This window comes from Misgurnus anguillicaudatus, chromosome 5 (assembly GCF_027580225.2).
Source record: "Misgurnus anguillicaudatus chromosome 5, ASM2758022v2, whole genome shotgun sequence".
Lineage (NCBI taxonomy): Eukaryota > Metazoa > Chordata > Actinopteri > Cypriniformes > Cobitidae > Misgurnus > Misgurnus anguillicaudatus.
In genome coordinates this window covers 22128797-22141815 of record NC_073341.2, presented here as the reverse complement: position 1 = coordinate 22141815, position 13019 = coordinate 22128797, and the positions used below count along the sequence as shown (strand labels likewise).

Genomic DNA, 13019 nt, shown 5'->3' with positions numbered 1-13019 from the left:
TTAATGTTGCATTTAATGTTGACAGAGCTTTTTTAAAATCTAAATATACTTTGAATTCATCTGTATCTATCTAAGAGATATATTTATAGTGGCAAATATTGGATTCTACATGCATTAGTCCATTCAACTTTAAAGGGATAGTTCACCCAAAAATTAAAAAAAATGTCATAATTTACTCACTCTCATGTTGTTACAAACCTGTATAAATGTATTTGTTCGGATTAACACAAAGGAAGATATTTTGAGAAAAGTGGACCCCATTCACTTTCTTAGTAGGAAAAATAATACCATGGAAGTAAATGGGGTCCGCAAACGGGTTGGTTACAAACATTTCTCAAAATATCTTCCTTTGTGTTAATCAGAACAAAGACATTTATACAGCAACATGAGAGTGAGTAATGATGACAGAATTTTCATTTTTGGGTGAACTATCCCTTTAAACGCTACTGTTGTTTTTCATGTTCTTTTGCAGTAATTTTGCGCTCATTATAAATGAATAATTTGTTTTTTTGTGTGCTCTTTGAATAAACAGGGCCCGTACCCAACAGAGGATGAGGTTGATGCGGATCTCATTAATGCTGGTAATAATTATCCCTCACTTTCATACTTGTACACCTTTATACAGCATTAGCATTACATGAATTGCCTTTTATTATCCTAATTTGTGCATTTAGAGCACTTAATAAAAGCTCTTCACATTTCCCCCTCATTCTTTTAGGTAAAGAAACTGTCACCGTTCTTCCTGGAGCCTCATATTTCTCAAGTGACGATTCCTTCGCCATGATCAGAGGGTAAGAATCACATTGAAGTTTGAACAAAAACATTTTTTTTTTGTTCTGTGATTTGTTCACGGTGTAGAAAAGAGAAATATTCAGGAATTTTTGCACAGCTATTTTCCAGTTTGCTCCTTTTTATTATCGTAGGTTTTAAGAAAACTTGGAATATAATTTACAATAAAGCTTAGTGCTTTAATTAAGTATAAAAGCGTTTGCTAAATGTAAAAATATGTGTAGAGGTACTGTTGAGGTTTTCTCTTTTTGAAGCTTATTAGATACAGCCACTGAGTTTCAAAGGTTAATAACAGCATAAAGGTTTAGAAAGACACGATGATGATAATTACAGATTTGACATTTTTGTCTAAACTATCCCTTTAACAGGGTTCTCACGGGTCCTTGAAAGTTTGTGAATCTGGGGGAAATAATTGAAGGCCCTCGGAAATTTTTGAAAATATACATACATTACATACATAGATAAAGGTCATTGAAAGTGCTTGAATGTATTTCATGCAAGAAGTTTTCTGGAAAAAAATCCATATTATTCCCTGTGTAGTGTAGAATAATATCATAAAAATTCTAGCCTTTTAAGCACACGTGCTAAGCTGTTTGCTTTAATGCTTATATCTTCTGTATGTTGATTCATTCCAAAAAGCTTTTTTGCATAGTTGTGTTTGACACATGAAAACGTCTTGGGTTACGTATGTAACTGTTGTTCTCTGAGAAGGGAACGAGACACTGCGTCTACCTTGCCACACTTCCTGCGTCCCTGTATGCTGTCTTTGGCAATATTTCAGAAAGCGATATACTTCCTGGCTCTTACGTCACCCTGTCTTTGTCGTTAAGCTTCACCATTGGTTGAATTTGATGTACACATTCAGACGCACTTTCCCCTGGAGGCGTCCCAAAGTGTCACCACAGTGACGCAGCGCAAGTTCCCTCGAAAGAGAATTGTAACAATGTATCTTAAAAGATAACACGATGTAACCTTGCTCTTACTTGAAATGTGTCCCCACATTTAGTTCTTGAATTTGAGGGTATTGGACCTGGAAAGTCCTTGAAAGGTCCTTGAATTTGAAGTTAACTAAAGTGTTGGAACCCTGCTTTAAGCTTTCTATAAAATACATACACACATAAAACGAAACTTTTGCAAGTTAGCTCTACTGCGTAATCTGACCCAGATACTAATGCTGTGTGCACACTTCCAGCGACTTTGTCGCTGTGTGTCACCATCTCTTTTAATAAGATCATTAGGAGGCATTCCTAAATGTTATGGTCCTAGTAATTATGAACATATATACCACGGGCATGTCGCAGTGGCGAGGCCAAAAAAGAGTGGACCTTGGTGAAATAGGATGGACCTTAATTCTTAAAGGAATAGTCTACTCATTTTCAATATTAAAATATGTTATTACCTTAACTAAGAATTGTTGATACATCCCTCTATCATCTGTGTGCGTGCACGTAAGCGCTGGAGCGCGCTGCGACGCTTCGATAGCATTTAGCTTAGCCCCGTTCATTCAATGGTACCATTTAGAGATAAAGTTAGAAGTGACCAAACACATCAACGTTTTTCCTATTTAAGACGAGTAGTTATACGAGCAAGTTTGGTGGTACAAAATAAAACGTAGCGCTTTTCTAAGCGGACTCAAAAGAGGAACTACATCTCATGGCGCAACAGCACCCTTGGGAGCACTTCGACTCGCCTGAAAAGTCAGCTCCCCTTTTCACTCTCATAATGGGAGAGGGAGGGTGTTACTGCGCCGAGTCGAAGTACTCCCAAATACGGAAGTGACTTAACCTGCAATTATCGACTGGCCGCTTGAGGCTGGCTCCAAAAAGGAGTCAATTCCCATATACCCCCATGTTAAAATAGCCAACTTATTAGAAAAAATATGTTTACAGCCTGATACAAAAATAGTTTTTGGTCTGTATATCTAAGTTTGCCCATCATAACAACTGTGAGGGGGGTGAATTTTTTTGTAACTCATCCGTTTAAATTATATTAAACCTTAAAGTTCTGCATAATTTTGGGCGTGGCCACTTGAGTGACATTTGAACAGCCACTGCGGTCACTAGAATCGAGCTAGGCGGGCGTGGTTTCAGCAACCAGACACCTCAGCTTCACCCACGTCCCACCTCTTTACCCATTTTCGGATATCCGCAAGTGATGCCCGATGACGCACGGCCAGCATGGCGACGGCAGGCAACGCCTACTTTAAGCTTCAAAAACGATCTACAGAAACCTTTGGGTGACGTCACGGACACTACGTCCATCTTTTTTTACAGTCTATGGTGCGCACAGAAAACAGCTCACTTTAACATCATCTTGTGCTCAAATTGTTTAAACTCATTTGAATGTTAACATGTGCAAGGTTTAGAAACATGTGCAAATTATATATTATATATTTCTATATAATTAGTTATTTATTTCTAAATGCGTATTTGAGTGAAAATTATTATTATTAAAGATATTATTATAATTTATGCGTGATTTTATCGGCAACCATGGTCCTTATGTAGCCTCGCCACTGGCCTGTTGAATGCTTTATTCTGATTGGTTGAGAAATGTTTCACAGGCATTGATTATTTTTCTGTAAAATGCACACCTAACATGTCAAATGTCTTAAAATAACCAACAGAGCAATGTGTTAGCAATGTTTGTGGTAACCGTGGTATAAGCGGAATTATTGACTTCGATCCTTGAATTATTTGAAAATAATGCACCCCCATGGCATTACCGCTGTGGGTATGCTTTATTTTTGAATAATTCAACAACCCGTCGTCAATTATTTCTGACATGAGTAACCATCGACTGAAGTAACTTGACTAAAGATTGATGACTTTATGCCTCACTCCCATTGGTAGTCACTCCCATTGGTAGTTTTCAATATTGTTTTTGCTCCATTGGACATGCCCCATCCGGTCGCCAATGGTCACTGTCGCTCATGTTGCCAGAAATTGCAGCTCTTCATTAAAAATGAATGGGATTGTGTCGCTTTAGCGCTGCGTGTCGCTTGATGTGAACGGGGCATTACACCTTTAAAGTAATCATTTGTGAGTGAAAGAGCCAATTAACCAATCCAGAAACCAAAAAAATGCATGTTTGCGTCAAACAAAGCTGTGCGACTGTTTTTGGGCTTTAGTGCTTGATATGTAGTGGATGAAGGGTTGTTCACTGGGTGTTAGCGAAGAAAGCAAAGAATGGACAGAGGCAGAATATGAAATGAGTCAGCCGTGAGAGTGGCTACGCCTTAGGCCACGCTGGCTGACATTTTTAGCTCTGTCAAAACAGGTGGCGACTTTAATTGGACACTTCTTGTAGTGCTCGGTTGGGTTAGGCGGGACAGAACCGGGGTGCTTTGTCATTGCCAGGGCCTTCAGGGGAGAGGCCGTGTTGAGCTGTCGATAAAGCAATTGACTCTTGCTGGTCCTGAGTGTGGGACTGTATGATTGTGTATGCAGTGATTATGTAAGAAGATCAATATCATGATTGAAACCATTGTAAATGCTGTTTTGTTCAGCGTATTTTTTAATATATTCCGTCTTCTGTTGTTACAGTTCAGTTCAGCCTGTTTTGTTGAGGTCACACATTTACATTTCTCTTTAATAACTCTCCTGTGACATGCTATTTGCATGCTGTATGTTCGACATCAGTCCCATGTTGTTCAGAGCCCTCCCTGTCGATATTTTATGGGCCTTATTGATTTTTCCACGGATGGCTGACGCCGTCTTCCCACAAGCACTGGTATTATTATGTGTTCACCGTCTGCGAGTCCAGCAGCGGTCATATATTTAGGTCTTAATTGTCTGGTGCAAAAGGGAGCAGGGAGAGGGGTCATGGGGTCTTTGCTGTATGGCATAAAGAAGAGTCGTGACGGCACGTGCATTAAGAATAAAGCCTTTCCACCCACTTAATGTCTGTAGACTGATGAATAAGACTGTATCTGACAAGCCCTGGTTTACTGGTGAGCCATTTTAAGCTAATGGGATAGACATATTTGTCTAGTAGATGGTCCAATTAATTTTAAGTGAGTAAATGTTGACTTTATTTGGATGGGCTTAGCTCTTGTTCCTTTCACACTTATAAAAATGTAGATTTTACAGTACACAAAATCAAACTGGATTAGTCAAAGGAAAAGATTTTCAGTGAATTTCGATGTAAATTGTATGTATTTACTTACATTTTAGACAAAATGCCATGTCATTGATTTCACATTGATTTCAATCTTTGACATGACCTTGGTCAATCAGTATTAAACGGACACTCCACTTTTTTTGAAAATATGCTTATTTTCCAGCTCCCCTAGAGTTAAACATTTGATTTTTACCTTTTTGGAATTCATTCAGCTGATCTCCGGGTCTGGCGGTACCACGTTTTGCATAGCTTAGCACGATCCATTGAATCTGATTAGACCATTAGCATCACGCTCAAAAATAACCAAAAGGTTCCGATATTTTTCCTATTTAAGACTTGACTCTTCTGTAGTTACATCGTGTACTAAGACGACAGAAAATTAAAAGTAGCGATTTTCTAGGCCGATATGGCTAGGAACTATACTCTCATTCTGGCGTAATAATCAAGGACTTTGCGGTTGTAACATGGCAACTTTTAATTTTCCGTCGATCTTATTACACAATGTAACTACAGAAGAGTCAAGTTTTAAATAGGAAAAATATCGAAACTCATTGGTTATTTTTTAGCGTGATGCTATTGGTCTAATCAGATTCAATGGATTATGCTAAGCTATGCTAAAAGTGCTAGCGCCAGACCCGGAGATCAGCTGAATGGATTCTAAAACGTTAAATATCAAATGTTTTACTCTAGAGGAGCTCGAAAATGAGAATATTTTGAAAAAAACAGAGGAATTGTACTTTTAAATTGTTTGTCAGTATTAAGTTTAGGTTGTTGCTGTGATATCTATTTGTTATTTTCTTTATTGTTATTAAGCTCTTTTTGCTTTTTTACTTTATCCTCAAGGGGCCACATCAATTTGACCATGTTAGGAGCCATGCAGGTATCCAAGTACGGAGATCTGGCTAACTGGATGATTCCGGCAAGTTCATATCATTCACTTTTTATTTGTACATTATGTCAATTTATTTATAAATTGTGTCAGATTGACTTTGACCAGGCAGAGACTCTTAAAGGTCACATAACACACAGTTTTTCTGCATGTCTGATGTTAATTTTGAGTACCTATAGAGCAGTGTTGCATCCTTCATATGTCCAAAGAGTCTTCAGATTTATAAAAGACAGATCCGCCCTTACTGCTACTTTTCCGGAAAAACTCGAGCCCCTGGAGGTGTACCCTGGTGATTCTCACGAAAACTTGGTTTTAAAAATGTCAAGCATGAAAATGTAAAAATTGCTTAAATTTACTTTTTTTCCCCACCAGACATTGAAAAACAAAGTCTGGAGTAAATGGGAACATTAATTTAAAAACTTTTACTTATCATTTAACACTTTTTGTAACATAATTTAAAAAATTAGTCCTAAAAAATCCCATTACCGCAACAGTCAGAAAACATCAACACTGACATATTTTCAAAATGACATGACAAACCTGAAAGAACATAATTTGGAGATTCTGCACATGCATTTAAATTAAAGTATTATGCTTCTATTAATTAAATTAACATTTAATAAGCATCTGTTGCGGTAATGATAATCAAAATGTCGTGTAAGCATTCTGACAAGACAATATTTCAAATTAACTGTAAAAAAATGATCTTACCTGGTAGCCATCTTGAAGTAAATGGTCCATGTGCTTGGTCACTCAAAATCACGTGCTTAAACTGTTCTCAAAAAGTGTTGCGGAGAATGAGAACATCAGGCATGGACACATCATTTTCCAAATTTTTCTTCATTATTATTATACATGAATATTCAGTAAATATTTTTTCTGTCATCTAAAGTAGTCTAGCAAAACATCCATTTATTTTTTTTCTTAATATTTTTGTGTTCATTTGATTAAAATACAACATAACGCATGTTCAAACACAGCCGGACACATTGCGGTAATGAGAATTTCAACAGAAAATGAGATAAAATTTCCAATTATAAATTCTTATGTTGAAATCACACATTGTGCAAGGTAGAACACAGTATTGTGTTAATTCTGATGCTTTTTAATGTTACTATATTACACATTTTAAAGCTAAAATCATTAGTGCCGTGGTGTTTAAATGGTTTCGTGAGAATCACCCACCCGGGGCAGAGCAAGCAACACGCACAAAACATTATCTCACTATCTCTGGACAACTTATGATTCCCTACATGTTCATGTTCAACAACACACAGACATTTGATGCAGTTTTACTTACCGCCTGTGAATCATGACCCAGTTGGGACTGCCCCATTTCAACGAAATACAGCATTAAAGAAGCACACGCACACAACTCCGCTGCTCCCCCGGATAAACAAACAATATCCATTGTTTCCATAATAATAGGTTCATTGGGAAGCTGAACAAGCTTAAATTTCCCACAAAAATAACAGCACACTTCTCTGGTAATGTTGATTTCATGTCAGCTCTTGATAGGTGTGCACTTGTGCTATTCTGGATGAACTGCCCATGTAAGGACTTCCACTGTACTTCCAACAGTAAAATTGCCCATAAAAGAAATAAAGTGAGATTGTTACATGCGAATCTCTCATGTTTGAAAGCCCTAGACCCCCTTTAAGGAATGATTTAGCTTCATTGGGTCTGCTTATTGTCCACACACAGGTTGTAAATCTAACACTACTGCAGGTAGACTCTCAAGCACAGTATGTTTGTAATTGCTTATTGTTTTGTCCTGGTCTGAAGGATTTTAAGATAATGCCATGTGAAAAAGTTTTCAATGCTAAATCAGAACGACCCTTAAAACTGCCACAGCGCAACTCCTCTTCTTTCTTCCTGCATCTATTTTCAAGTCTCCTGCTGGAATTAACTTGAGAGCTTTTCTTTTGTTTTATGGAAATCGCTGAGCAGCTAATGACAGAATACACAGCTTGAAATCAGAAATGATTTATGTAGATGTTCTCCGAGGAGCACAAATGCGTGGTCGTATTTTACGGCTGTTACGATCTCCTTTCGAGCAGGACAATGATGCTCACTCAGGTAGCACTTATACAGAATGTGATTTAGGATGCAACATTGTAGTGCATGATTGCATAAAACCAAATTTTGGTTCTTTAGTGGTTTTGCTTTAGGAGACATTGCATCAACTGGTGTATATCGAATTGAAATCTAACAAAGTGAATCATTGCATTATTGTATAAATGCATATTGTGCAACTATGTTGCATTAAAACATTGGCATGTATTAATAGTAAAAACTTTATTAATGTACATAAATTGTTAATCTTGTCAGAAAACGTGTATTTTCTGCACAAAACCATTTTTATCCTTGCTGCCAGAGAACTTGTATTTCATGTAGTCTGACTCTGTTTTTTTTTTACCTTGTGTAGTTTTGTTCTTGGTTTTTAAGGATGTCATGCTGCACACAATCTGTTCATATTGGCATCTACAGTATCTAATTTGGCTCGTCTCTGTCACGTGAAATATACATTTGGGCCAAGATACTGAGTTTTAATTGGATGCACAGCCTTTGACATCAAAAAAATACCATTATGACAAAATTGTTTCTCTTTCGTTCCTTCAAGTCGATTTTTCCTACTCTATACTTAAACATTTATTGTTAGTTTCAATGTATTTGTTTCATCCCTACTGTCTATAATTCAACTCAAAATCTGCCTTTTTTTAACTTGGCAAACCACCGAAAAAAACTAGTAAAGATCATCAATTGAGATAACAAATGAGCCTGAATGAAAAAGGTGCACTTGTTAGTCAGACCTGCTGCAGGTCAATATACAGTAGTTTAATAATTTCCCTTATTCTTTTTTTTAATTTGCGTGTTTCTGTCATATTTTTCCTTGCGGCCGCACATCAGTTTACCTGCTTATTGCCCTAAATCCAAAGTCATTGCCTCCCGCTTGGTTCACGTAAGGGTTTTCGAGCCCTAATGAGAGTCAATGCCGGCTGTGGTTTTTGGAGCCTTACTTCAGTCGGCTGTCGCCTGTGGCGCCTGGTCTTGCTGTCAGTTGAGGGGGCTGTCGATACTCAGCTGCACTGCATGCAGACACCTCTGCAAGGTTATTTATAGTCCTTCAAGGCCCAGCCTGTCACTGAATGATGCCTCCCAGCCGCATGGCCCTCTGCGCGTCTCGCTTATCGAGTTTGGTTGAAGGTTACTGGCGCTGGTGGACTATGAGCTGCATTCTGCTCTATGTTTTTTGTTGCATCACTTCTTTAGTGTCACCTCATTTGCATTGTGAGATAAATGTGAAACATACGCTGTAATATATACTAGTGATGCACCGATGTATCGGCCGCAGAGATTTATCAGCCGATTTTTGAAGAATTTGAAACTATCGGCAATAGCACGAGAAAGGCCGATACCGATTGTTTATTAATTCACTGCATAAAGAAATGCATTATATGTAAAAAAGTAGTTAATGTTGTTAATAAAATAAATGCTGAATAGCAAAAAACACCTTTGAAGGTTGTCATGCTGTCTTATTACATTTGTTTTAGCTTAATTTGTGCCTCTCTTATTATGTTGGTCATTTGAATGTTAATTAAATCCAATCCATGTTCAGTAAAAATAATTTGATGCAGAAATAAACTAGCTAATAGACCAACTGTGTAGTATTGTATACAAGTGTTTAATATCGGTATCGGCCAGAAGTTGTCTGTTTAAATCGGTATCGGCCCAAAAAATCCTATCGGTGCATCCCTAATATATACTGCTGAAAAACATACATATTTAATAGAGCTTGGATGCAAAAGCCGCTAAACGCCACCTCTATCAAAAATGAGATAATGATATTGATCGAATGCTCTCGGAATGTATTATACATTCATCAAATACTTTCACTTCAAATCCGCTTGATACCATCCTCAGGCTGTTCAGAAATATTGCTTTGCTGGCAGAATGTGATAAATGCCACAACGATTTTTCAGCAAAGTGCAATTTAATTGAACAAACATACATCAAGGTTCAATACCTGATTAAATGAAGTTTACCGAATATATTAGGATGTTGACCAAATTAGTTAGCCTTTTACCTTTATTCAGGAAGGACAGGGAAGAGTGACTGGAGGCTTTAAAGTGGAGATAGAAGAGTCAAATTTGTTAATGAAATGACTTTTATGAAAATAAGGCATTTCAATTACTGACTAATAACCTTTTCATTGCCATTAAAGGGGACATTTTACAAGATTTTTTAAGCTGTCAAATAAATATTTGGTGTCCCTAGAGTACATGTGTGAAGTTTTAGCTCAAAATACCATATAGATAATTTATTATAGCATGTTTAAATTGCCACTTTTGTAGGTGTGAGCAAAAATGTGCTGGGTTGGTCCTTTTAAATGCAAATGATCTGATCTCTGCACTAAATGGCAGGGCCATGGTTGGATAGTGCAGATTAAGGGGTATCATCCCCTTATGACATCACAAGGGGAGCCAAATTTTCAAATGACCTATTTTTTCACATGCTTGCAGAGAATGGTTTACCAAAACTAAGTTACTGAGTTGTTCATTTTCACATTTTCAAGGTTGACAGAAGCACTGGGGACACAATTATAGCACTTAAACATGAAAAAAGTCAGATTTTCATGATATGACCCCTTTAAAGTGAAATTACTGAACCTAAACATACACTCTAACAATAGCTTGGTTATTTTTAAGCCACACCGCTGGGTTAAAATTTACTCAATGCTGGGTTTTAGCCCGACTGCTGGGTTATTATAACCCATGGTTGCATAACAACAACCCAACATTGGGTCATTTTTAACCCAGCGTGTGCCCTGTCCAATATTTTCCCATTATGGGTCCAAAATAACTTTTTATTTTTAAAGTGTAAGAGCCTGATAAAAGTGCTAATTTACAAGACAACACGTCAGATGCACTTATAGGGTTTAGCATATAAGCTTTCATATATAAATAAATACAGTTCTATGCACATTTTTAAAGGGGACATACCATGAAAATTTGACTTTCCATGTTTAAGTGCTATAATTGTATCCCCAGTGCTTTTATCAACCTAGAAAATGTGAATAAGATCAACCCAGTAACTTAGTTTTGGTAAACCAATGAAATTTGGCTCCCCTGGTGATGTCAAAAGGGGATAATACTGCCCAATAATCTGCACTATCCAACCACAACACTGCCATTTAGTGCAGAGATCAGCTCATTTGCATGTTAAAAAACACACCCATAACAAATTTTTCTACATACCTACAAAGTGACAATTTTAACTTGCTATAATAAATTATCTATGTGATATTTTGAGCTAAAACTTTACATATGTACTCTGGGGACACCAAAGATTTTATTTGATATCTTAAGTCTTGTGAAATGTCCTCTTTAAGTAATATGCAAATGATAATTTAACCTACACCAGCTCTGTTGTAAGGACAATTAAATTTCACATTTATAAGCATATTTTTGGGCAGTAGTCGACTCTGTAGGGACATCGGCGTACATTATAAAACATTATCGGGTTTGCATGCAGCGCTACAGATTGTTCTAAGCTGTCTTTAGCCTTTAAACTCTTAATGAATCAGACGAGCCTGGCAGACTAATTACAATAATCCCTCCAATTACTCCGGGCTCCCCGGCCACCTCTCAAGACTAAAGGGCCAGCAGACGGTCGTGCAGCCAGAGGGCCCTGAGCTGAAAGATGTGTCAAGAAATGAACAGGGACATTACAAGACGCCCCCCATCTGCCCATCCACTGATAGCAGTTCTCTTTCTTCAGCATCCCAGATGTTGATGAAGACACGCTACATCAAACAGTCGCAGCATCCTCATCGGGGAGCCAGAACCGATAAAGAGCAAGAGTTGCTTCAGGTTGTGCCAGTTTGGAGAAGGTTTTGGTATTAATTGGAAAATTGAGCAGAAAGAGTGTGCGCGCTTCGTTTTCCGTGTTTTATGCTTCGGTTGAAACGTCTGTAATGGGGATTCGTGAATTAGCATTCGTAATGTGCCCAAAAGCAAAATGCTAAAAATGTTCAGCATTTAGCTTTTAAGAGCACTGGTTGGCATTTGTTGGTGAAAGAAGCTGTAAGGAGAAAAAATAGAGCCACTGCTCGGTTTACAGTTATGCAGCGTCTTTAAATATTACGTCCTGTTCAAAAAATGGGGGCTGAATGCACATTGTACTAGATAAAATAGTCTTGCTTACATCCAAATCCCAACGCCCACATGTTCTCTCTTTAAACAGGAGTAATTCGTGCACGCAAACCCGAGTTGGGACTCGCTAACTGTTGACCCTCGTTCAGAAATGGTGCTTGTACAGCTTTTCAACAAACCCAGACATGAAATTATAGTCCACTTCAAATTACATATTACCTGAGAGAACTTAAGGCCACTGCCATTGCGTCATCTCTGCAAACAGTTCTGGAGAAATCTCATTTTTTGTGTTCGGGCTGTTACTTTAACGCATGAATCATTTTAGACACCTGTTTTATTACGGAAACATCTATGTGAAGGTTGTCTCAGGCTGACATGTTTTCTCGTAAATGAGCATTTTCAGTAATTTCACTTTAATTGCAACGAAAAGGTAATTTGTCAGTCATTAAAGTGACATCTGTGAAAATAAGGCATTTCAGTCATTTTATTGGTATTTAACAAATGTGAGTGTCTTTCACTGCAAAACCATGCTACAATTTAAAATCTAAAAAGTGTCCAGTCACTCTTCTTCACTGTCTTGTCTGAATAAAGGTACATTTGGTCAATCTCCTAATATATTCTGTATAACTCACAGAGCAGACAGTGAGTGCGTTTACATGCACAGTCTTACGCCAATTATGCTTAATAAACTAATAACACGTGGGGTCATGTAAATGCGTAAAATGGTTTTCGTTAATCAGGGAAAGCCCATAAATGGCGTAAGCAAAAACCGATCAGCACAGGTAGTTTTTTGCTCATTACGATGTTGCGTGGCATGTAAACACCTTAACCGGTGTCATGAGCAATTCGGTCCCCCCGGGCAATTCAGTCTCCCCTAGGACCCTGAATGGTACCTAGCACTAATGCCTGCTCAAAAATGTGTGATTGCGATATCTCGTCTGCGTAAGCGATCTAGCAAGCTAATTACGTTGTACAAAATAGAAGCATATATTTTTTTTTTAAATAAAAGTTAACCAAAAAAATAATATAATAAACTAATATTCATGTTGCAGACACGTCAGTAC

The 13019-nt window shown here is 37.6% G+C and overlaps 1 protein-coding gene across 1 annotated transcript in view; it reads left to right on the top strand.

The window, feature by feature from the left end:
• The window catches only part of oxct1a (3-oxoacid CoA transferase 1a), a 61087-nt gene that overhangs the window by 26430 nt on the left and 21638 nt on the right, over positions 1–13019 (top strand). The window contains exons 11-13 of the mRNA XM_055167285.2: positions 533–581; positions 719–791; positions 5755–5830. Coding sequence (XP_055023260.1) covers positions 533–581; positions 719–791; positions 5755–5830 — 198 coding nt within the window. The remainder of the gene's footprint in view (positions 1–532; positions 582–718; positions 792–5754; positions 5831–13019) is intronic.